Below are 25,428 nucleotides of genomic sequence, written 5' to 3'. Positions count from 1 at the left end.
ACAGAAGTAGAGAGAAAAAAAGATGTGTAAAATCTAAACATAAACCAATTCTTCAGAGGCAACCAATGGCGTCGGAAGGCAGAATAATGGCGCTCCTAAGCATTCTGGAATATCCCCATATACCCAACCTGTGCAACAAAGTCAGCGGTCCACTGTAGCACAACAGAGCTACTGGTCCACCTGAAGTTTCTGGGGTTAAATTTTCTCCATTTTGCTGCCATAAATGATTTAGACGGAAGAGCATTTATTAACTATCCAAAGACTCTCTGAAAGTGATGCCAGCAAATGCCTGAATGTCACACTTTTTAAAAACTGAAGTATAGTTGATATACAATACAGGATTAGTTTCATATGTTCAGCATAGTGATTCTGTTTGTTTGTTTTTGTTCTTTTAGGAGTATACTCCATGATAGATTATTATAAGATATAGGGTATGATTCCCTGTGCTATAGAGTAAATCCTTGTTTTATATCCATTTTATGTATAGTAGTTTGTATCTGTTAATCCTACACCCCTAATTTATCCCCCTCCCCTCTCCCGTTTGGTAACCATAGATTTGTTTTCTATGTCTGTGAGTCTGTTTCTGGTTTGCATATAGATTCATTTGTATTATTTTTTGGATTCCACATATAAATGATATCATACAGTATTTGTCTTTCTCTGTCTGACTTATTTCAGTAAGCATAATATACTCTGGGTTACACTTTCAGTATTTTATTCAATACTACCCAATTGCAGCAGAGAGCATATCCTTTATTAATAGCAAAGTGACATAAATTATTATTTTAAAAATCCATATTAATAACCAAAATTCAAAATGCAATTATAAACAGGTGGTACATTCTAGTTTGGTACTAATGTGTGCTTATAATAAAGGGATATAAAACAAAATGATTGGAAATAGGTGAATTTTAAATGTCGAGGCAAGAACATACAATGGAGAAAGGACAGCCTCTTCAGTAAGTGGTGCAGGGAAAACTGGACAGCTACACGTAAAAGAATGAAATTAGAACACTCCCTAACACCATACACAAAAATAAACTCAAAATGGATTAAAGACCTAAATGTAGGACTGGATACTATAAAACTCTTAGAGGAAAACATAGGAAAGACACTCTTTGACATAAACCACAGCAAGATCTTTTTTGACTCACCTCCTAGAGTAATGAAAATAAAAATAAACAAATGGGACCTAATGAAACTTAAAAGCTTTTGCACAGCAAAGGAAACCATGAACAAGACAAAAAGACAACCCTCAGAATGGGAGAAAATATTTGCAAATGAAGCAACGGACAAAGGATTAATCTCCAAACTATACAAACAGCTCATGGAGCTCAATATCAAAAAAACAAACAACCCATTTAAAACATGGGCAGAAGACCTAAATAGACATTTCACCAAAGAAGACATACAGGTGGCCAAGAGGCACATGAAAAGATGCTCAGCATCACTAATTATTAGAGAAATGCAAATCAAAACTACAATGAAGTATCACCTTGCACCAGTCAGAATGGCCATCATCAAAAAACCTACAAACAATAAATGCTGGAGAGGGTGTGGAGAAAAGGGAACCCTCTTGCACTGTTGGTGGGAATATAAATGATACAGCCACTATGGAGAACAGTATGGAGGTTCCTTAAAAAACTAAAATAGAATTACCATATGACCCAGCAATACCACTACTGGTCATATACCCAGAGAAAACCATAACTGAAAAAGACACATGCACCCCAGTGTTCATTGCAGCACTATTTACAATAGCCAGGTCATGGAAACAACCTAAATGTACAACAACAGATGAATGGATAAAGAAGATGTGGCACATATATACAATGGAATATTACTCAACCATAAAAGGAATGAAATTGGGTCATTTGTAGAGATGTGGATGGACCTAGAGTCTGTCACACAGAGTGAAGTAAGCCAGAAAGAGAAAAACAAATATCGTATATTAACGCATATATGTGGAATCTAGAAAAATGGTACAGATGAAACTGTTTGCAGGATAGGAATAGAGACGTAGACATAGAGAATGGACATGTGGACACAGTGGGGGGAAGAGGAGGGTGGGATGAATTGGACATAAATACACTACCATGTGTAAAATAGATAGCTAGTGGGAACCTACTGTATAGTACAGGGAGCTTGGTGCTCTGTGATGATGACCTAGATGGGTGGGATGGAGGGGGGAGGGACATCCAAGAGGGAGGGGATATATGTATACATATAGCTGATGCACTTAATTGTACAGTAGAAACTAACACAACATTGTAAAGCAATTATACTCCAATAAAAAAAAATAAAGTCAACACAAACAAGTGTGTAAAGTTTTCTCTCAAACACACACACATAAACTAACTGAGCCAAATTTATGTCACAAAACACAAGCTTTCCTAAGTTATCACTAAGAAAATAAAGATAATGTCAGTCAATGCTATAGGTGTCAGTACGGGAAAGAGAACTGCTGGTTTAGAACTGCTGGTTCTCTGACTCACCTTATTAACTTCCTTCATAATTTTTTAATCATTTTTTTAAAATTAGAGTATAATTGCTTTACAATGTTGTGTTAGTTTCTGCTGTACAACGAATTGAATCAGTTATATGTATACATATATCCCCTCCCTCTTGGATCTCCCTCCCATCCCCCCCAACTTCCTTAATAATTTTGTAGAATATTATGAGAGTAGAGTTGTAGCATATGTGCATTTAAATTACAGAAATTCAACTATAAGCATTTGGCAGGAAGAGAGAACTTTAAAAAAACAACAGGGATTCGACTTTCTATCCATGTTCAGTCTCTCTCAATTCTTAACTCCGGGTCACTTGGCCTCAGACCAAATAAAGGAGTAAGTAACTTGCTCTCTAGCCTGATGCATAGCTGTGTGTAAAACATTGTGAGACAAGATGTTAATGAATGTTCTGTAAGACTGTGGTCTCAAGGCTATAACTCATAACAGACCTCCTGTCTTTCCTTAAAGGTAGGGAGGCGTCCAGGAACAACACCAAGGAGCTTCCTGTAGGGACTTTTCCTGGCCTATGGTTGCAGGAAAAATCTCTTCTCCACTCACCAGACTTCTTTACACAAAGCCAAGTGCCAAGGCTGTTCCCTGAGAATCTGGTCATTTCCCATCTCTCTGAAATGATTTTAAGAAAAGGGACACTGTTAAGGAGGTTCATACCAGTGTTAGGGCTTTGGGGGGCTGCCCCTAAATATGCCACAATGGCATATTGATTATTTTGAATTAAAGTTACTTAAGAATCAGCGATGGAAGGATTGGGAGTTTGGGGTTAGCAGATGCAAACTATTATATATAGAATGGATAAACAACAAGGTCCTACTGTAGAGCACAGGGAACTATATTCAATATCCTGTGATAAACCATAATGGAAAAAAATATGAAAAAGGATATATCCTTATTCATATTTTTTCATATTCTTTTCCATGTATATTTCTGTCTTCCTGAAAGTAGGAAATAAATCTCGCACATGAGAGGTATACTCCTTGCATCTGGAGGTAGAAAGACACCCTTTTTGCCAGAGAGAGGGAATTCGGGGCTTAGAAGCCTATATAAACAAACCTTGTTACTTATTTTATTTACCACCTCAGGCCCAAACTCTGTTTAGATTCTTCACGAATCCAGCACCCCAAACCTAAGCTTCTTTGTCCTATCAATTCCTCTCAAATGTATCGTTTCTTTGTCTAAAAAGTATAAAAGCTCCCTGCTTTGACCACTTCTTAGGTCCCATTTCTATGAGACCTCTGTGCACATGAATTAAAAATTATTTCCTTTTCTCTTGCTAATTTGTCTTGTGTAAATTTTAATATTAGTTCAGTCACAAAAACTCAAGAGAGGTCAAGGGGAAAATTTCCCCTACCTCAACACCAGATACCTATATATTTTTTAAAAAGCTTTAATAATTATTCTCGGCTTTATGGCCCCAAACATCCTTTGGAGAACATGGGCCTTGTCAGTCTCACAGATATTTACAAGTTTCCCCCCTAGTTCACTTCTTCCTTACGTTACGTTATTAATTGTTTGAAAACACAGGTAAACTAAAGGTGCTCTGATCGTCCACTTCCTGTTGTGAACTCTTGGTCAGCACTGATGGTATGCCGCCTCTCCTCCCTGGTGCTTTCCCCGGGCCCCCCGTATAACTGTCTCCATAAGCAGAGGTGGGGTGTGGGTGGCAGAGCTAAGATCGTGTCTTCATCTGAGATCTTATTCAGTCCTGGACTGTTTTCAGAGCGAGGGTTATGAGTATTATTTGCTAGAACTTCACTAAGATGCTTAGTTCAGGTGCTGTAACAGGGTATACAAGATTTAAATTGAGGAGATATTAGAGGAGTGAAACAATCCGAGGGAAATCTTAGACTGAACCTCATCCCCAGAGACCTATGGCTCAAGGCTGCCCCAGATTCTGCCAAGAACTAGAAGTTCATATGATAGTAAGTTGAAGAGACAGCATAAAAACGATCAACTTCATCAGCATCCTACCATGTCTTCTCATTCTTAGCTCAGACTTACAATGGACAGAACATTAGAAGAGAGACCATTTCTAATCTAGAACTTCATGGTTCTTGCCTCTAGAAGTAGAAAAGAAATTGGCAAGCCTCAAATACTTCGGAACATCATGTTACATGGTTTCATCCTTCTTTTATTCAAGTTGTACGTCTCTTTTACAGATGCTAATAAATGAATCCATTCTTTTACTAAAAAAAAAAAAAGGCATAAATTCCACCATTCCATTCAATGAAATTCTGAGTAGGAAGGGGGAGAATAATTGTCTTTTTTTCAATTGGTTTCCAATCTCAAGTCTTTCATAGTGGGTTCTGGACTCACAGGTGATCAAAGACGTTGTAAATAATAATTTTGTTTCTACTGAATCTTGATTTATTTGTTGACTTTAGAATCAAATCCCCAGCAAGAGGTGACTTGATTGTGTTCTGATGGCACAATGTGTTTCATTAAGTCATAATGTCAATTATGTCGGTTCCTAGCAATTTCCTGTTTCCGTCCCTCTATCCACATGATTATACTTGTGCTTTGGGAAGATCATTTTGGCTGCTGTGTAACAAACAGACAGACTGAAGCAAGAAAACAGAAACAACAGTTACTTGCTGACCTGAATTACTAAAAGGATGGGAAGGGATGGAAGTGGATAAAGGTTTCCTGGAGGGGACTTCCCTCATAGCACAGTGGTTAAGAATCCACCTGCCAATGCAGGGGACACAGGTTCGAGCCCTGGTCTGAGAAGATCCCACATGCCGCGGAACAACTAAGCCTGTGCGCCACAACTACTGAGACTGCGCTCTACAGCCTGCGAGCCACAACTACTGAAGCCCGCGTACCTAGAGCCTGTACTCCGCAACAAGAGAAGCCACCGCAATGAGAAGCCCATGCACCGCAACGAAGAGAAGCCCCTGCTCACTGCAACTAGAGAAAGCCCGCATGCAGCAACGAAGACACAATACAGCCAAAAAATAAATAAATAAAAAATAAAATTAAAAAAAAAGGTTTCCTGGAAAAGATGGTCTTCATAGCTACTTTGAGGAGATTGCTTTGGTTCTTAACAATTACATAGTATTAGTCTTTCTCCAACATGGGTAGGCACATTTATATTGCCCTCCCAATTTTGTTTTGTTTTGTGGTATGCGGGCCTCTCACTGCTGTGGCCTCTCCTGTTGCGGAGCACAGGCCCCAGACGTGCAGGCCCAGTGGCCATGGCCCACGGGCCCAGCCGCTCTGCGGCATGTGGGATTCTCCCGGACCGGGGCACGAACCCGTGTCCCCTGCATCGGCAGGCGGACTCCCAACCACTGTGCCGCCAGGGAAGCCCCCAATATATTTTTTTAAAAAGAAAATGTTCAATGAGATAAGCTTAGAGACCTTTTAAACTTTTCCGTCTTTTCAGTAGTTTCATATTGGTTACAGAGTTTGTGACCTAAAAAGTTTTTAATACATTTAAACATTAAACATTTGCTCCAGAAACTGCTATGCTTCTGGAGATTCAGAAATAATGATACCAATTTTGCCTTATCTCTCACTTAATTCCAAGTCTGATATAAAAGACTTTTCTATAAGTAATATATAGTACATAAAAGACAAAGGAGAAAATGTAGAGACCACTGAAAATGGTAGCCCAAATAAGTTCACAATTTTCCATTGTCAACATGAGATATTGCTTGAAGCTCGGGTCATTTCCTAACTTTGAACTCAAAGGTTAATGAGTTTCTCAAGTTCTTTCTAAACGATACAGTTCCCAAAGAGGCATTCTATAAGGAGAAGATGACTTCATTTTACCCAGCAAGTGATATATATGACATCACTGTATTTTAAAACCCTGCAAAACAAACAGTGCCGTATGGTTCAATTTTTTTCCAACAGCAAACTAACAATCTGGAGTATTCTAATAAATTGTTGTTAGGAATATTTTTGGCCAAACTTTTCTTTTTCCCTTGTTACAACTGGTTTGCTAATAGATTTCTTTCGCTTTAGAGTTATAATTAGAAGACAGTCTCTACTTTGCGTAATCAAATTGTAATTGCTGTTTGGGTGAAATCCAACCAGTTTAAGCATCAGTACTTCCAAAAAAAACAATGTCTGGCAAAAAGAGGATAACAAATGCCATGCTCTAATGATCCAGGTTATCTAATAATGTTTTCCTAACAGTTGAGTTTTTATTGTTTTTTAGAGTCTGGACAGCAAGTGATATTAGAATTATCAATGTATTTTAAGGCATCACATTTGCAACTGACAATAAATTAATGTTCTCTGATAAACACTAATGATGGTAATAAGAAACAAAAATTCACTTGGGGTCAGAAACCTCCCAGTCTTAGGTCTGTCATTTGTTAAATTTGTGCTCCAGTGCCTGAATTTATTTCCAGTGCCCGGAGAATTTCCAAACACATACATCTCTTGCTTTAGAAGCCAAAAAGCTCAGTTGCAGGCCCTGGTAGAATGAATGCACATAACTGTGTTTCTAGCTCCCCACCCTCCTGCCCACTTTCTAACCGCCTCCCTAGAAACTTTGTAAGTCTTTCAGAAAACTCCATCCTTTGTTAAATCAGCTAGTCATTTTCTGTTGCTTACAACCAAGAAGCCTCACGTCTACTTCAAAAATGCATCTCAAGTCTGTCCACTTGTCTTCATCTCAGCTGTCACCACTCTATGCAGTCCAGACTCCCATGACATCTGTTCTGCACTAAAGGAGCAGCTTCCCGACTAGTCTCCCTGCACCCACCTTGTCCTTCTCAAACCCAATGTACATATAACAGTTAATGTGATCATTCCTAAATACAGAAGGAACATTAATCATTCTTCTCCATAAAATTCTTCTAATTGATCTAAATATATACTTTAAAAATCTTTAACACAATCAATATAGCTCAATATGATTTGCCTCTCCAACCTCATCTCTTGCCGCCCTCCCCCATTCTCTGTGCTTCAGCCACACTGGCCTTCTTTCTTACCTTGAGGCTTGCAGGCATACTCTCCCCTACCTGGAATACCTTCCTCTCTAGTCAGTCTGTCTAACACCTCCTCATTCTTTAGGTCTCAGCTAAAATGTACTTGCATTAAAGAGGCCTTTCCTCATGCCTCATTCTAAAATAAGTCTTCCTACTTATGGACCTCATAATACCCTGTACATTCCATCTATTAAAATTATTATAATGTATAATTATGTGTTTATATTTGTGTTGTTTAGAATCTCTCTCTCTCCTCAATTCTACCTGGGCAGGAAGTATGTCTATTTATTCTACCTTGTATTCCAGTAGCTGGCACATAAAATCCACTTAATTAATAAAGATGTTGAATAAATTTAAAAAATGCACATTACTCAGTGAAAGAAGCCAATCTGAAAAAGCTGCATATTATATTATTCCAACTATAGACATTCTGAAAAAGGCAAAACTATGGAGACAGTAAAAAGATTAGTGGTTTCCAGGAGTTCAGGGTAGGGGAAGGGATCAATAAGCAGGGCACAGAGAATTTTTTAGGGCAGTGAAAATACCCTGGATGGTACTATAATGAGGGATACATGTCCTTATATATTTGTCCAAACCCATTTAATATACAACACTAACATTTAGGGAAGTAAACTTGAGGACAAAAACGATGACAGATGTTGATAACAGGAGGGGTGCTCTGCGTGTGTGGGGACAGAGGGTATATGGGAAATCTCTGTAACTGCGTCTCAATTTTGTTGTGAACCTAGAACTGCTCTGAAAAATAAAGTCTTTTAAAAAATAAGGTATTGAGGAACAAATCTTAAAAAAAAGAAAAAAGAAACAGAATATATAACTTTCTAATCAAGCTAGATCAATAAAACAAAAGGTAGGAAAAAGAAAACATAGTAAAGCATGGTTTAAAAAAGAAAAAAAGAGGGCTTCCCTGGTGGCGCAGTGGTTGAGAGTCCACCTGCCGATGCAGGGGACACGGGTTCGTGCCCCGGTCTGGGAAGATCCCACATGCCGCGGAGCGGCTAGGCCCGTGAGCCATGGCCGCTGAGCCTGTGCGTCCGGAGCCTGTGCTCTGCAACGGGAGAGGCCACAAGAGTGAGAGGTCCGCGTACCGCAAAAAAAAAAAAAAAAGAAATAAAGGACTTCCCTGGTGGCACACTGGTTGAGAGTCCGCCTGCCGATGCAGGGGACACGGGTTCGTGCCTCGGTCTGGGAAGATCCCACATGCCCCGGAGCGGCTGGGCCCGTGAGCCATGGCCGCTGAGCCTGTGCGTCCGGAGCCTGTGCTCCGCAACGGGAGAGGCCACAACAGTGAGAGGCCCGCGTATCGGGGGGAAAAAAAAAATTAAGATGGTGAAAAATTCTAAACATATCAGTAACTATAATGAATACAGTGAGTAAAATATCCTATTTCAAGAATATACTCTATATTTCTATTCTCTGGATTATTTTCTCAATTATAAATAATAAGATGAAAAATGTTTTGTATCTCTTACTTTTTAAAATAAAATCTAATTATAATAATCTAATATTAAAAATATTAAAATATTAAATAATCTAATAATAAAAAATATTAAATCTAACAATCTAATATAAAAAGATTAAATATTAAAAATATTAATAATCTAATAAAAATATTAAAAATCTAATATTAAAATATCAACCTAACAAAAATTGGGAGGTGCATATAAAGAAGTGCTTAGGAGTTATATCATTAAATCCTTATAACATAAAAGAAGAAAAGTCTACAATTAACAGTCTAAAATTCTACCTGAAGAAACTAGAAAAAGAGGAGGAATTTACACTCAAAATAAGCAGAAGGAAGGAAATAATAAAAGAAGAAATCAATGAAATAGAAAATGGACAAACAATAGAGAAAATCAATACATGTGAAAGCTGGCTCCTTGACAACAGCCATAACACTGATAAACTGCTAGTTAGACTGGTTAAAAAAAAAAGATGACACACTGACCAATATCAGAAATGGGAGAGGGAACATTACTGTAGATTCTCTGTCTTTTTTAAAAAGGCAATATTATGAACAACTCCATGCTAACAAATTTGACAATTTATATGTAATGGATAAATTCCTTGAAAGACACAAGTTACCAAAACTGATTCAAAAAGAAACATGAAAGCTGAATAGCACTACAGTTGACCCTTGAACAACGAGGGGGTTAACCTGCGTATAATATAGTCGGCCTTCCGTTTTCACGGTTCCTCCACATCTACAGATCTAACCAACTGTGGACCATGTAGTATTATAGTATTTACTATTGAAAAGATCTGTGTATAAGTGGACCCGCACAGTTCAAACCTGTGCTGTGCAAGGGTCAACTGTATATCAATCTTAAAAATTGAATCTGTAATGAAAAACACTCCCATAAAGAAAACTCCAGGTCCAGATGGCTTCACCAGTAGACCTACCCTTTAAGGAAGAAGTAATACCAGTCCTAAAACAAATTCAGAAAACAAGGAGGAGGGAACACTTCCTAACCCATTTTATGAGGCCATCATTAAACTGATATCAAAACCACACAACAATATCCAAGTAAATAAAATGATAGGTCAGTGGATGGAAATGAATGAATCCTTAATAGAATTTTAGCAAAAATTGATCCTTTGATATTTAAGGGGGTTTTAGCTCCGGAATCCAAAGCTGACTCAATGGTCGAAGACCAATCAATGTAACTCGACACATTAAAATAATTGTTAAGTATGCTCACCTAGATAGATGCTTTTTTTTTTACAATATTCAACATTTACTGATGATAAAAACTCTCATCAGCTAATTAGAAATGGAAGAGTACTTCCATGCTCTCATAAAGAAAGAAAACAATCCTGCAGCTATCATCATTCTTAACAGTGAAATATACTGAGTGCTTTCCCCTTGAAGAACAAGATAAGGATACCCATTTTTGCCACTTATATTCAGTCTTACGTTGGAGGTGCAAGCCAGTGCAAAAAGACAAAACATAAATGAAAGGTATACATACGGGAGAGGAAGAGTAATGAGTTGTCTTTATTTGCAGGCAGCATGATCATTTATGTAGACCCTCCTAAAAACAAATCTACCAAAAAAGCTAAAAAACCTAATGCCTGAGTTTAGTAAGTTTTCAGTATAGTTGGTCAAAATATAAATTGTATTTCTCTGTATCAGCAATGAATAACTTGAAGTTGACATTTAAAATAATATCATCAGGCTTCCCTGGTGGCGCAGTGGTTGCGGGTCCGCCTGCCGATGCAGGGGACGCAGGTTCGTGCCCCGGTCCGGGAGAGTCCCATATGCCGTGGGGCGGCTAGGCCCGTGGGCCTTGGCCGCTGAGCCTGCGCATCCGGGGCCTGTGCTCTGCGGCGGGAGAGGCCGCATACCAGAAAAAAAAAAAATAATAATAATAATAATATCATTTGGTGGGGGAGTGGCCAAGACGGCAGAGCAGGAAGACCCTGAGTTCACCTCTTGCCACGGGCACACCGAAACGACAACTATTTACAGAGCAACTATTGATGTGAATGACCAGAAGAAAAGCGGAAAAGATCTGCTACAACTAAAGATATAAAGAAGGAACCACAGTGAGATGGGTAAGCAGGGCAAAGATGTGGTACAGTCAAGAGGCCATAACCCCGGGTAGGCAACCCACACATGATAGGATAATTACAACTGCAGAGGTTCTCCCCAAGGCGAAAGGGGTCCAGGCCTCACACCGGCCTCCACACCCTGGGTTTCCGGTACCAGCAAGACGAGCTCCCAGAACATTTGGCTTTGAAGGCCAGCAGGGCTTACTTTCAGGAGAGCCAGAGGGCTGGAGAAATAGAGACTCCACTCTTAAAGGGCGCACACAAAATCTCACACGTTCTGGGACCCAGAGCAGAAGCAGTAGTTTGAAAGAAATCTGAGTCAGACCTACCTGCTGATCTTGGAGAGACTTCCTGAGAGGCAGGAGGCATCTAGAGCTCAGCGTGGGGACACAGACACTGGTAGCAACCATTTTGAGAGCTCATTCTACCAAAAGGACATTGGGGCTGGCAAGTGTCACTTTGGAATCCTCCCTCGAGCATGTTAGCACCAGGACCTTGCTTGCCTCACCCACCAGCCTGCAGGCATCAGTACTGGGACACCTCAAGCCAAGTAGCTAGCTGGGCAGGGACAGAGCCCCACCCACAAGCAGGCGGGCTTCTTTAAGACCCCCGAACCCACAGCTGCCCCAGGACCCAGCCCTGTCCACCAGAGGGCCCAAGACCTGAAACTAGGCCTAGAATCCCCCAGGGTCCCACAGCCAGCCATCTCCACAGCTGGCCCTGCCCACTGGCAGGCTGATACCAACCCCTGGACTCACAGGGCCCTGGCTCCACACTGGACCCACAACCTGGCTCCACCTACTAATGGGCTGGCACTAGCCCTGGGACCAGCCTCACCCACCAGTGGACAAGGCATCAGCCCCAACACTCTCTGGGCCCTGGCCACACAGAGTAAACTTAAGAAAATAAAAATCATATCAAGAATCTTTTCTGACCACAATGCCATGAGACTAGAAATCAACTACAAGGAAAAACCCGCAAGAACACAAACACATGAAGGCTAAACAATATGCGACTAAACAACCAATGGATCACTAAAGAAATCAAAGAAAATTTAAAAATACCTGGAGGCAAATGAAAATGAAAACATAATGATCCCAAATCTATGCGAAGCAGCAAAAACAGTTCTAAGAGCGAAGTTTACAGTGATACAAGCCCACCTCAGGAACAAGAAAACCTCAAAGAAACAACCTAACCTTACACTTAAAGGAATTAGAAAAACAAACAAAACCCAGTTAGTAGAAGAAAAGAAATGATAAAGATGAGAGCAGAAATAAATGAAATAGAGACAAAAAAACTAAGAGCTGGTTCTTTGAACAGATAAACAAAATTAATAAACCTTTACTCAGATTCATCAAGAAAAAAGGAGACAGGGCCCAAGTCAATAAAATCAGAAATTAAAAAGGAGAAGTTACAACTGACACCACAGAAGTACAAAAGATCATAAAAGATTACCATGAACAATTATATGCCAATAAAATATTTGCAAATGATATATCCAACAAGGGGTTAATATCCAAAATAAACAAAGAACTCATTGAACTCAGTATCAAAAGTTGCCCAACAACCCTATTAAAAATTGGGCAGAGGAACTGATTACACATTTTTCCAAAGAAGACATACGGACGGCCAACATACATATGAAAGGATGCTCAACATCAGAGATCATCAGGAAAATGCAAATCAAAACCACAATGAGATATCACTTCATACCTGTCAGAACGGCTATTATCAAAAAGGCAAGAAATAACAAGTGTTGGTAAAGATGTGGAGAAAAGGAAACCCTTGTGCAGTGTTGGTGGGAATGTAAACTGTTACAGCCACTATGGAGAACAGTATGGAAATTCCTCAAAAAATTAAAAATAGAACTGCCATAAGATCCAGTAATTCCACTCCTGGGTATTTTTCCGATGAGAAAACAAACACTAATTCAAAAAGATATATGCACCCTGTGTGCATTGCAGCATTGTTTACACTAGCCAGGATATGGAAGCAACATAAGTGCCCATCAATAGATAGATGGATAAAGAAGATATCACACACACACACTGGAATATTACACAGCCATAAAAAAGAATGGAATCTTGCCATTTGTGACAACATGGATGGGCCTAGAGGGTATCATGCTAAGTGAAATAAGTCACAGAGAAAGAAAAATACTGTATGATTTCACTTATATGTAAAATCTAGAAAACAAAACAAATGAACAAATATAACAAAACAGAAATAGCTATAGATACAGAGAAAAAAACAGGTGATTGCCGGAGCAGGGCCGGGGGGAAGAGGAAAGAAATAGGTAAGGGAGAATAAGAGGTACAAACTTCCAGTTACAAAATAAATGAGTCACAGATATTCAATATGCAGTGTAGGGAATACAGTCAAAAACTATGTAATGTCTTAGTATGGTGACAGATAATAACCAGACTTATCACAGTGATCATTTTGAAATGTACAGAAATATTCAATCACTCTGTCATGTAGTAAGAACTAACATTGTGCTGTAGGTCAATTATACTTCAAAAACAAACTCTCTCATAGAAAAAGAGATCAGATTTGTGGTTACCCAGAGGCAGGTAGTTGGGGAGGGAGAATTAGATGAAGGCAGTCAAAAGGTACAAACTTCCAGGTATAAGATAAATAAGTGCTAGGGATGTAATGTACAACATGATAAATATAATTAACACTGTTGTATGTTATATATGAAAGCTAAGAAAGCAAACCCTAAGAGTTCTCATCCCAAGGAAAGGTAATTTTATATTTATTTAATGTATCTATATGAGATGATGGATGTTCTCTAAACTTATTGTGCTAATCACTAGATTTCTAATCATTTCATGATGTAAGTCAAATCATTATGCTGTACATCTTAACTTATACAGTGCTGTATGTCAATTATATCTTAATAAAACTGGAAGAAAAAAGAGTACCAAAAAAAATTAAATATTATTTAGAACAGTATCTAAAAACATAAAGTACATACAAATTAAGTTAACAAAATAATGCAAGATCTAAGCACTGAAAACTACAAATGCTACTGAGAAGAATAAAAGAACTGGGTGAACGTAAAGACATATTCTATCTATAAATTGGAAGATTTGATGTTTTTATGATATCAATTCACCCTAAACTGACCTATAGATTCAAATGTAATAACAATTAAAATTCCAATAGGCTTTTTTGAAGGGTAGAAAATGGTAGAATATTCTAAAATCTATATGGAAATCCAGCAAACCTAGAAAGATATGTTTAAAAAAGCAGAACAAGGTTGGCATACTCATACTACCTACTATCAAGACTTACTACAAAAAAAAAAAAGAGTACAGCAATCAAGAGGGACCTAGAGTCTGTCATACAGAGTGAAGTAAGTCAGAAAGAGAAAAACAAATATCCTATGCTAACACATATATATATGGAATCTAAAAAAAAAATGGTTCTGATGAACCTAGGGGCAGGACAGGAATAAAGACACAGACACAGAGAATGGGCTTGAGGACATGGGGAGGGGGAAGGGTAAGCTGGGATGAAGTGAGAGAGTAACACTGACATATATACACTACCAAATGTAAAACAGATAGCTAGTGCGAAGCAGCTGCAGAGCACAGGGATATCAGCTCGGTGCTTTGTGACCACCTAGAGGGGTGGGATAAGGAGGGTGGGAGGGAGACACAAGAGGGAGGGGATACGGGGATATATGTATGCCTATAGCTGATTCACTTTGTTGTACGGCAGAAACTAACACAACATTGTAAAGCAATTATACTCCAATAAAGATGTTAAAAAAAAAGAGACTGTAGTACTGGCATAAGGATAGACACACAGATACAGAACAGAGGAGAGTCCAGAGCTAGACACGCACATATATGGTTAGTTGATTTTGAAAAAGATGTCAAGGTAATGCAATGGGGAAAGGATAATCTGTCCAACAACTGTAACAATTGGATATCCATATGGGAAAATAAAAAGAAACCTCAATCCTTACCTATAACCAGGCAGAGTTAAAATGAGTAGAAAATTTCTCCTCCAAAAGTGGCTCTCCTGAGTCCTTTATGTTTTATTTTCTGGTACTTACAGGCTTTACCAACATGCCTAGTTTACCCATCAGGACAGGTCAAACACTGAAATGAGCATTACTTGGACTTTGAAAGAATCTGGTGTTACCAACGGTATTCAGTCAGGCCAATTCACAGAAGTCTCGTGCTACTGCAATAGCTTGGCACACATCCCAAGAACTGAACAATTCCTTCCGACTAGTTCTACGCCCTACATCCCTGGAAAAATCTTTAAATTCCCTACTCTGTATTTCAAATCTTTCTTTCTTTTCCCCAAATTTCCACCACTAAACTGGGCATGTTTCATTGATTATCTGGGCCCAGGCTCATCATCTTTTTCCAATGAGGCTAAAATACTGTCTTGGCTAATGGACCACTGAGCTCTGCCCACAGGAAATCTCTGACTGGCCTTTGTCTTTACTGACCTTGGCCTCCTATTCACTTCTTGGGCCAAACTACAGTATTGGATTTTCATTCTGGCTCAACTCTTCACACCCCCGTCTCTTTGTATTCCTCTCCTTATCCTCTTAAAGCTCATTTTCCTAACTCGCCATAGAGATCACTAAAGCTAGTATTTTCCCTGAAGATTAAAAAATACTTAAGATAACATGTTTATAATTAGTAACTCCTCATTTTCAATTCACAGTCTCTTTCGGAGGGAGCTGTTATCTTTTATAACCAGACATTACTAAATGAATAAGTGATGAAACCTTCAGAGAGAGGGATCAGTCATTTAAAGGCTGCTGTCCCCACTGTTAGCACTGACACGCCTCGTACAGGTCACCTCACGCCCCACCAAATTATTCCTCCTCCATAATCTTTAAAATTGGGAAGAATTTTTTTTCCATCAATGATAGATCTTTAGGTCCAAAGACGAACACTGCTCATTCACATGCTCTCTTACATACTCTTGTGCTCTTCCTATTTAGTTTTCTCCCCTGAAGAACCTGGAATAATTCAAGGGATATTTTGAGGACCTCACCTTATAATGCATTCACCCCTCTGCACCACCCCCCGCCTGCCCCCCACCGGAAACAAAAAAAGAAAAAAAACACTGTTTCTTCCTGAAATCAATCAAGCAACATCCCGTGGGTAAGTGGACTCTCTTGCATTAATATAACTCATGTAATTAATATAATGCAGGAGTCCTGGTGGCCTTGCGAGACAGTCTCAGACACTTCCATCCAGCCTTCCCTCACCCCTCTCCCTCACTGGGCTCAGACCTGCACCTTAGTCTGACTCACACCTCCTGCCTTCCCTGCCTCCACCCACCCCAGGTGTTTATCCTAATAAAACACTTGCACGTTCAATCCTATCTTGGCATTTGTCTTCTCAGATGACCCAGCCTGACACATCTGGATTAATAACTTACTTAAATTTATGTTTTCCTGAAACTAGCAGCTCTTAAGTGGGTCCTCAGAAAATGGGTAAAGAAACGGATTTTGTAATGCAGATCTCAGATACAGAGTTCCTCCTCTGTTCCATTTATCCCCATCTTGAAAAAGATACTAATAAAAGGGAATTAGGCTTTTAAATAGTTGTGTCACACTAACAACTTTCCTAATACTAAGAGATTCTCCATTACATACAAATTCACCCAGTTCTAATGAGAAGAGAGCAAGTTATTTGATATTAACCACTTAGGTGTCTGGCTCTCTGATGGTAAGGTCCTGGAGGGTTAGCATGCTGCCTCATTCACTTTTTTACTGAGTACTGAGTTCATAGCAGGTACTCAATAAATGTCTATTGAATGGAGATGAAATCAGTAATGCTTAATTGCAGTGAGGTACAGTGATTAAAGAGGGGCGTGGTTCTCAGAACTTTCTAGGGATATGAAAACACATATAAAATATACCCATTGTTTTCATTACACAAACCACAGAAAAAACTTCATATTTCATCCTACAAACCACAGAAAGTGAAGTTCAACAAAAATCCTGTTAGCTACAGTGGCAATAAGCAAAATATAAAGTGAGAAAGATTATAGAGAACTGATTTTAAACCAATGAGGAGCTCTGCACCAGTCATACTCTATTCACCTAAAATCGTTGTCCTGCCCTTCTAAGAGCTGGCCAATACCTAATGTCTGGATTTAGAAGAGTAATAAGTTGCAATAACCATGTGGCTAGATATAGCGATACAGAATATGTATATGGGGTATATATAATACACGTGTGTTATATATGATATACTATATAAGATATAGATATAAAGGTTTACTCATACCAATATTCCCGTATACCCGTAGACTTACTCAAGCCTCATTATTTACGTACTGCCAACAGATATAACTATTTCTTCTAAAAAAAACAAAAAGAAAAATCCTGTATCTTCCTACATGTCAAGTAAAGGAGTAAACAAGTAAATAAAATATTGATCTATTTAGATGATAGTGGAAAGTTTACATTTACAAAATAACTTGATAACAGTAAAAGAAAATAGAACAGAAAGAGTGGAGAGTTAGATGAACTCCAGAACTTCTGATTCCTTCATCATCACTTTAAAAAAGAGTAATTTATTTCACCAACTGTTGGCATATTTGTGATAATTAAACTCTTACTACAGCAATGAAAATAAGTGTATTCGTGGAGATCTCAAACAATGAAGCTTTAACTAGTCTTTCCCATAACAGATTAACACATCTAAGCTATACCTTGTCATTGGGGAATTTTTGCTGCACATTAACTGGGTTTCCAATTAATTTCCCAATATTGTTTAAAGAACTCCATAATAACACTGGCTTGACTTTTAAGTGCACTCAGTGAATTTGAGAGGGAAGAAAGAATATTCCACACAACAGAGCCAGAAAAGGCAGAAAACATTTTTCTCCTTCCTCTCTTCATTATTTTCCCCAGAAACTACTGCAAGTGGGTAAAAATTAAAGAATAAAGATATACCTAAAACAATTGATGACAAGTTAAAATTATGAATTCCAGGTCTTCCAACATATAAAATGGTCTAATGAAAATTTTATGTAGAGTAAGTTCTACAGAATTGCAAGTTGGCCCTAAACTATGTAATATTGGGAAGTCTAATTCTTGCCCTACAGGCTTAGGAAAAAAATAAAACCATAGCTCTTCACATTTCAAATGACATGTCATTTTACCTATGAGTCAACCAAATAACAGATATGAACTGAGGTGCCTACCAGGTTCAGGGCATGATAAGACATTTCATAATGAACCCCCAGTTACAGGAACTAATCCTAAAGAATTCAGCATGTACTTTATATGAACAAATGAGAAAAGCAAATAATTCCAAGTAGTTAAACAGAGGTAATGAATATATGAAAAGTTTCAATTAAAAGTTAAGGAAAATAAAGAGGCCTATAATTTTATAAAGTTTGACAAATTTGGTAAAAGAATAGAAAAATACGTATTTTTCTAGAGAAGATACTTTTGATTTCATATAAAAAGAAATGAAATTCTAATTACAAAAAGTGAATCAGTAGAAAAGGAACATTTATTCCTTTTCCAAAGATACTATTTTCCTAGTTAGCTATCAGAAACCACTCAAACAAACGCAGAACTTCTCAAACAATTGCTTATGAAGTTTCATTATAGATGTTTTTTGGTAACAAAATATATTTCACATATTAAAAATAAGCAAGCTTTCATGCTACAGCATCTCCTTTCTTTTCTTCATTCAACAAATATTTATTGAGCTCTTAATATATAATTCAACATGGTTCTAATACTAGGGCTACACCACTGAACAAGATGGACTAAAATCACGGCCAACATGGCACTTACTTTCTAGGTGAGATAAATGACAGGCAAGAAAATAAGTAAAAGGTCTAGCATGTATACTATTCCACTGTCATTCTGCCATAATATTGTCCTTTGGTTCAATGGCGCTCGATGTGGTTTAAATAGAATTACAATGTAATAAAAGCCTTTTAATATTTCAGATAAACCCTCTTGGCCCAGTTCTAAGCTCGATCTGTCTTAAAAGGATTACCATGATATAAACCTGGGATCACCAAACTTTTTCTATAATGAGTCACACATAAATATTTTAGGCTTTGCAGGCCATCTATGATCTATATCCCATATTCTACACTTATTTTTCCCTTTAAAAATGTAAAACTATTCTTATCTGGCAGGCCAAACAAAAACAGGCCAGGGGCTGAATCTGCCCTACAGCCATAGCTCTCCAACACCTGACCAAAAGATATGAGTATTCTTGCTTTTAAGTGGCTATGCTCAGTCATACATTTCATGTTTCTTTTATTTTTTTATATTTATTCTTTTGCTCTTGTTGTTCATTTGCCAAAATCTAATAAAACATTCTTTTCTAGAGCCACAGTAGTTCCAACTACTACAGCCTGAGTCAGTTCTGAAGAGCACGGCCACCTGCTCTATTTCACACAAGCAACAGAAAAATGTTCTTGGCAGAAAAACCTTCCTAAGTCTATACTTTAGAGAGATACGGCGGAGACTATACATGCTCTCCACTGACTTCCTGGAGCAGACACATATAAGGTCTAACGGTCCCTTACCTTGCTGGAGGAACGTCAATATTGGAAGAAACAACTTTTCGTTTTTGTTCAAGGAGACAGATGGAACGAGTGTTTTCTTTTTCATGGTCAAGGACTCGGTTGACTTTTTTGGTGTCTGCTGTTTTCACATCCTCCTCCATGGCCAAGGGGAACAAGTGTTGATGAGACAGTTTTTTACTAGAGTCACGTTTTAAGTCCTCTGGTTGAAATGTGAAGGCCATTTCCCGCTTAATGCTCCCCACCTGTGAAATGAAATGCAAAAATTCTTAGTCACCCAAAATATCAGCTTTGCATGACTATGTGCAGATGGCCATGACGGGAGACCACAGACTCTGCTGTCCCTGTTCATCTTGAAGATTTTATAGTTTAAATGGGAAAAAAGTCACACAGAAATCAAATAACTGACATTACAAAGTAATGCACAATTGATGCACCACCTGTCATAATGCAAACAAGAAGCATCGCAAGCACAAGAAAAGCCTTTCAGATGTGCAAAAACTTCGAAGGCTTGAAAGCGTGAGACTTAGAAAAATCTAAAAATTTAAAACATTATTGTTTTCTCTTCTACAACTGAGAAAACTCAATTAAGTAAATAAATTCTTAAATATTTCATGCTGATTATGTTTAATGAAGAGAGCTATATATATAAAATCAAGCCTTATATCTTTGACTATGATACTGATCTTAACCACACTCTTTATCTAATGAAGAATTGTTTTTTATCCTTTATTTATAGCAGTTAAGATCTTAATGAAATCCTTCATTAGTATGACAATTAAAAAGTCATATTAATTTTTCTTATGATTTTTTACTAAATGCAATGGTGATTAAAGTTTAAGACTAATATGAATTTAGACCTCAAGGAATTAAAACTGGTTAAGGAAAATAAAGAGGCCTATAATTTTATAAAGTTTGACAAATTTGGTAGAAGAATAGAAAAATATGTATTTTTCTAGAGAAGATACTTTTGATTTCATATAAAAAGAAACGAAATTCTAATTACAAAAAGTGAATCGGTAGAAAAGGAACATTTCAGATTTTAGGACTGTGATGACTGAAAAAGGAGACTAAAGTTAAAAAAGAAAAAGGATTTTGTAATGTCATTGGTGCTGTAAATGAGGTCTGGAGTGAACTTGTTAAAGTCCTAAGTATACAAAGAAGAACCAGACTATCTGGCAACCCAGAGCCTCACTCATCAGCAGAGTATGTTTCAAAATACGTGCATCTATAAGACATTTCACAGGTCCAGAGACAGTCTCTCCCTTTCATGAAGTCAGTGTACATAGTCAGTAAAGCTTCACTCGCCCACTTAAATAGAGGATATGCTTATTTGTTTCTTTTTAATTTTAGTTAGGAGGAAAAGCACAAAGCATGTGATCAAACAGATTTAGAATAATAGGAGCTAAAGCCATAAACATACAGCATCTTCAGAATAAAATGAGAGTATGTGGGCCCAGTAACAGCAGAGACTGGCAAAGTATGGTATTAATGACTAGAAACTCTCAGACTAAAGGAAAACTCTGAAGTATATGTGTGTTGGGAGTCACAGGACCTGCTCACATACGTATTCTTCCCGAGCCCAGGGATGACTTGTGCCTCAGGATTGCCTTGGCTGGAATGTATCTTTCACAAGAACACAGAGCCCTAAACTGAGCTCCCTGCTCTCCTTGGCCTGCACTTGTCAGGAAAAAGAGAGTATCTTCCATGGTGTTCCTGCCAGACCGAGCCCCAGCTCCACAGGACAATGGTCAGCCACCTGGGTCTACTTGCAACTCATTAAAGAGTTACCATATTTCTTAGAATGCACTAGTTAATGAAGCAAAGTAAGAGTCCAAGAAAAATGAGTGCTTTTAAGAGCTAACTGTTTGAATGACGTCGATACTCAATAGAAAGGAATAAGAAAATATTTCACACTTCTAAAATGCAATAAATTTTCAATAAAAACGTAGTTTGGAAAACTGACTAATGTAATTATAAATTTTTAAAATATCCATCACTAATCACTTTCAGTGCAACTTCTTCTGCCTGGAGGTGGAAGAGAGAGGGAGGCATTTTTTCCACCTCTAGAGCAGCTCATTCCCAGCGATGTTACAACAGGAATATGCCAAACGCCAGGCATGAAAGATGAAAACAAAGGCGTGGTTTTGATGATTATAAATAGTTTCTCCCTAAGTGTCAAGTGTTACAGTAATTAAATATTTAAGTAGTCATTAGTATTAAGTTGTAGCAATAATTGACATCCATACCTCCCTTGGGGTCAACTGGACTGGTTAAATGAATTCAATCCAAAGAGAGGAGGGTTGAGGGAGAACATTACAGAAAGTTTAGCTTTTAGCTCCAAATATTTGGGGAAAAAAGCCAGCATCTAAAGCAAATTAATACAAAGTAGAATAAACTTCCTATAGAAATGATATTATAATTGTATGTCATGCTCTTAGCTGAGACTTCATAATAAAATAAATTATGGTAATATTCAACAATGTAAGCTATAAATCTTCCATAATACATTCTAAACATAAAATTAATCTCTCAATAATAATCAGGAAATTTTAGCAATGTAATGAATTTCAAAGACTACTTAGCCCAGACTCCTTTTTAAAAGTGGAATTAAAATGAGTTAGAAATGATCAAAGAAGAGAAAAAAGTGTAGAGGTGAGCAAGAGACTTTAGATACTTTGAGTCATAGGTTCCACTGTTTGTAAGGCTGGTGGAAGGAGTGGGTCACAGGTGTAGATGTTCATTATATCACTATGCCTTAAATGTATATGTATATTACATGTTCTCTTTTTTAAATTTATTTTATTTAGTTATTTTTGGCTGCGTTGGGTCTTTATTGCTGTGCACAGGCTTTCTCTAGTTGCAGTGAGCGGGGGATACCCTTCGTTGTGGTGCGCGGGCTTCTCATTGCGGTGGCTTCTCTTGCTGCGGAGCACGGGCTCTAGGCGCGTGGGCCTCAGCAGTTGCAGCATGCGGGGTCAGTAGTTATGTCACTGGGGCCCTAGAGAGCAGGCTCAGTAGCTGTGGCGCACAGGTGTACTTGCTCCATGGCATGTGGGATCTTCCCGGACCAGGGAATCGAACCTGTGTCCCCTGCATTGGCAGGCGGATTCTTAACTACTGCGCCACCAGGGAAGCCCCTATAGTTTCTTTTTAATGTTCTTTTATTCATATCAGAGATTATATTTAAAAATATTTTTTAAAAGGAGAGTACACGGAGAGAAGAGAATGGAGCAAGTATATGAAGTCAAATCTTAAGACACGGGCTCAGAAATGGCCCAGAGAAATAGGGTGGTGGCTGGGTCGGATGCTGGACAAAGGAGAATGCTCTAAGATGGGAGGTAATAGAGCACATTTGAATGCTGAGGCAGGATGGAAAGGAAGGGATGAGTGAGGGTTTGGAGGAGGAGTAAAAGGGGGCAGCCATTGCACCTCCAGCAGATCAGCCGAGGAAAGCAGATAAAGGAAGATATGAGCCCATTTATATGAGATTTCCGGAAAAGGCAAATCCATAAAGACACAAAGCAGACCGGTGATTGCCTGGGGCTGGGGTTGAGAGCAGGAACTGATTGCAAACGGGCACCGGAGAACTTTTTGCCATGATGGAAATGTTCTGGAACTAGACTGTAGTGATTTGTACAATGCTATGAATTTATCAAAAATCCCTGAACTGTATTCTTACAATGGGATGAATATTATGGTATGTAAATTATACCTCGATAGTACTGTTGATTTAAAAAAAAAAAAAGGAAAGGAGGAAAGAACCAAACCAGGAGTAACTGGTGTAGAAAGTATATTCCCCAAGAACCACCTGGACCAGAAACTGGGAAACGGTGCCACAAAGAGGCAGCCACGAGGTGCTTGACAACCCAGGCTGCTGCAAGTAGCTGTGCTGTTATACCCTGCGCACAAGAAAGATCAGCTAAAATCCAGTCCCCACTCAAGCCAGGTCCCCAGGCCTCCTCACCCATGGAAAAGGGACATTTTTCTAATTCATCCACCCGGAGAAGAACTTTTTGTACTTCATCTGCCCAGAGAGGGCACTCTTACTTATTTTTTTCCCAACTTGCACAATGCCCTGGTGACAAAAGGAAACCCTTCTGGTGATCTGCAGGGCCTGGGCCGAGTTAGCTTCCTTCCTTGAAGCCGATATCAATTAATGATGTGACTCACATGAGCTGATATTTTTGTTAAAAGAAAAGTTGGGGAAATCTGAGAAATCTCTCTGTGAAACAGCTCAAGGGGAGGCAAACGTTCAACAATAGAAGACAACCAGAGAAAACAAACAAATGCCCCAAATCTAGAAGCCCTAGGTGGCAAATAATGAAGAAAAAACAGCAAAACTCTTAACCAGGCATTTCGAGGAGAAAATACAAGGCAGAGGTTTGGGAATAATCTTAGTCTAGATTTTTTTTAAAGTGTCTCCTGCATGAGGAAGGGTTAATCTGACTGTATCCCACAGTGACAAGACTGTAAATTGGAAGGCAGTAGAATATGATTCTGGTTGTCAAATTTCAAGATGGACATTGACAAATCGGAATAAACACAGCAGGGTGATCAGGATGACAAAGGATCTTATTGGGAGAAATCTGGGCATATTTCATCTAAAAAACAGAAGGTTTAAGGCCCCCATAGCTTCTCTTAAATACGTGTTAGAGCCCTTTTGAAGAGGAATTTGAGTTCCGTGCTCCTCCGGAACCAGGATCAGTGGTGCCCACTCTTGCTTCTGGCTGACCGCATTCTGACCTTATGGTTTACTCTCTCTTCCTCTTTTCTTCTCACTCTTCCACCACACTGTGAATGAGACATTTTGTATCTATAAGAAAGATTTACTACTTTTTACTTGACTGTGATTTCATGGACTCATAATCTGTTAAGCAGGTGGAATCTCAGAGACTACCTAGTCTCACATAAACATTTTATTTTGCACTATTCCTATAGAATCTGAATGCACTTTTCATTTTTTCAAATGTTCATTTACTACAAAATATATGCTTGTTGTTAAAATTTCAGTAAAAATGTGTATAAAATAAAATGGGGACAGTTTTCTATTCTTCCCCACCCTCAGGTCTAACCCCTAGAAAGAATAGCTTTTAACAATTTACTGCAAAACTTCAACTTACTTAAAAGGCATTAAATACCTATCTGCGTATATATACTGTCTGGAGTGTCTAAACATGAATGTGCTTATACTGCATGTATTGCTCTGCAATACACAATAAATCATGGGCATCTTTTCATGTTAGTTGTACTATATTAAAAATTTTTGAATACTATAACATTTCACAGGATCATATTTTTTAACCCATCCCTTCCTCACAGACATTGAGGTATTTTTCAATTTTTCATCGTTAAACATAATGCCACAATGAATATCCTTGTTGTATGTACGCATGTACCTTTATACTTGTGCAAGCATTTTTGTAGGAAAACGTGGAGGTTCGAATTGCTGACTCAACCAACCAAAATTTTCTTTATGGGGGAACAAACTATGGAACGCCCATACAATGGACTTAACCATGAAGTCACTAAAAAGAAGGGCATCAGAATAAATCCACAATCTATTAAGAGGAACACATTTGCTCATGATCTACTAAGAGAAACAGGTAAGTTGCAGACTAGCATGTTAGGCGTGATTTCACTGCTTTTCAAAAACAAAGTAGTTTGCTAAAAAGCTACACACCTTCTGGGCCAAGAAGGTTCTTCTACTTCTTTTCTTGTATAATTAGATACACGCGTACACACATACAGACACACACACAACTTCCAAGTGGTGAGATTATGGGGGATTTTTTTACTTTTTTAAGGTTTTCAAATTTTAAAAATTAATACAAAGA

General features: G+C 38.3%; 1 protein-coding gene across 6 annotated transcripts in view; it reads right to left on the bottom strand.

Annotated features, from left to right (window-relative positions):
• ZNF704 (zinc finger protein 704) overlaps positions 1-25,428 on the bottom strand; it is a 217,403-nt gene that overhangs the window by 152,827 nt on the left and 39,148 nt on the right. For 2 of the 6 annotated variants that reach the window (XR_010936442.1, XM_067711991.1), the window contains exons 2-4: positions 24,338-24,385; positions 19,595-19,836; positions 3,069-3,134 (exon numbers count right to left, since the gene is read on the bottom strand). Coding sequence is in view for 5 of the 6 variants with exons in the window: in XM_067711991.1 (XP_067568092.1) it covers positions 3,069-3,134; positions 19,595-19,836; positions 24,338-24,385 (356 nt within the window). In the remaining variant the exon portion in view is untranslated. The remainder of the gene's footprint in view (positions 1-3,068; positions 3,135-19,594; positions 19,837-24,337; positions 24,386-25,428) is intronic. The other 4 variants (XM_067711992.1, XM_067711994.1, XM_067711993.1 and 1 more) reach the window with 3 other exon arrangements.

Source organism: Pseudorca crassidens, chromosome 17 (assembly GCF_039906515.1).
Source record: "Pseudorca crassidens isolate mPseCra1 chromosome 17, mPseCra1.hap1, whole genome shotgun sequence".
Lineage (NCBI taxonomy): Eukaryota > Metazoa > Chordata > Mammalia > Artiodactyla > Delphinidae > Pseudorca > Pseudorca crassidens.
The sequence above is the reverse complement of the archived record's forward strand: the minus strand, read 5'-3'. Positions and strand labels throughout refer to the sequence as shown.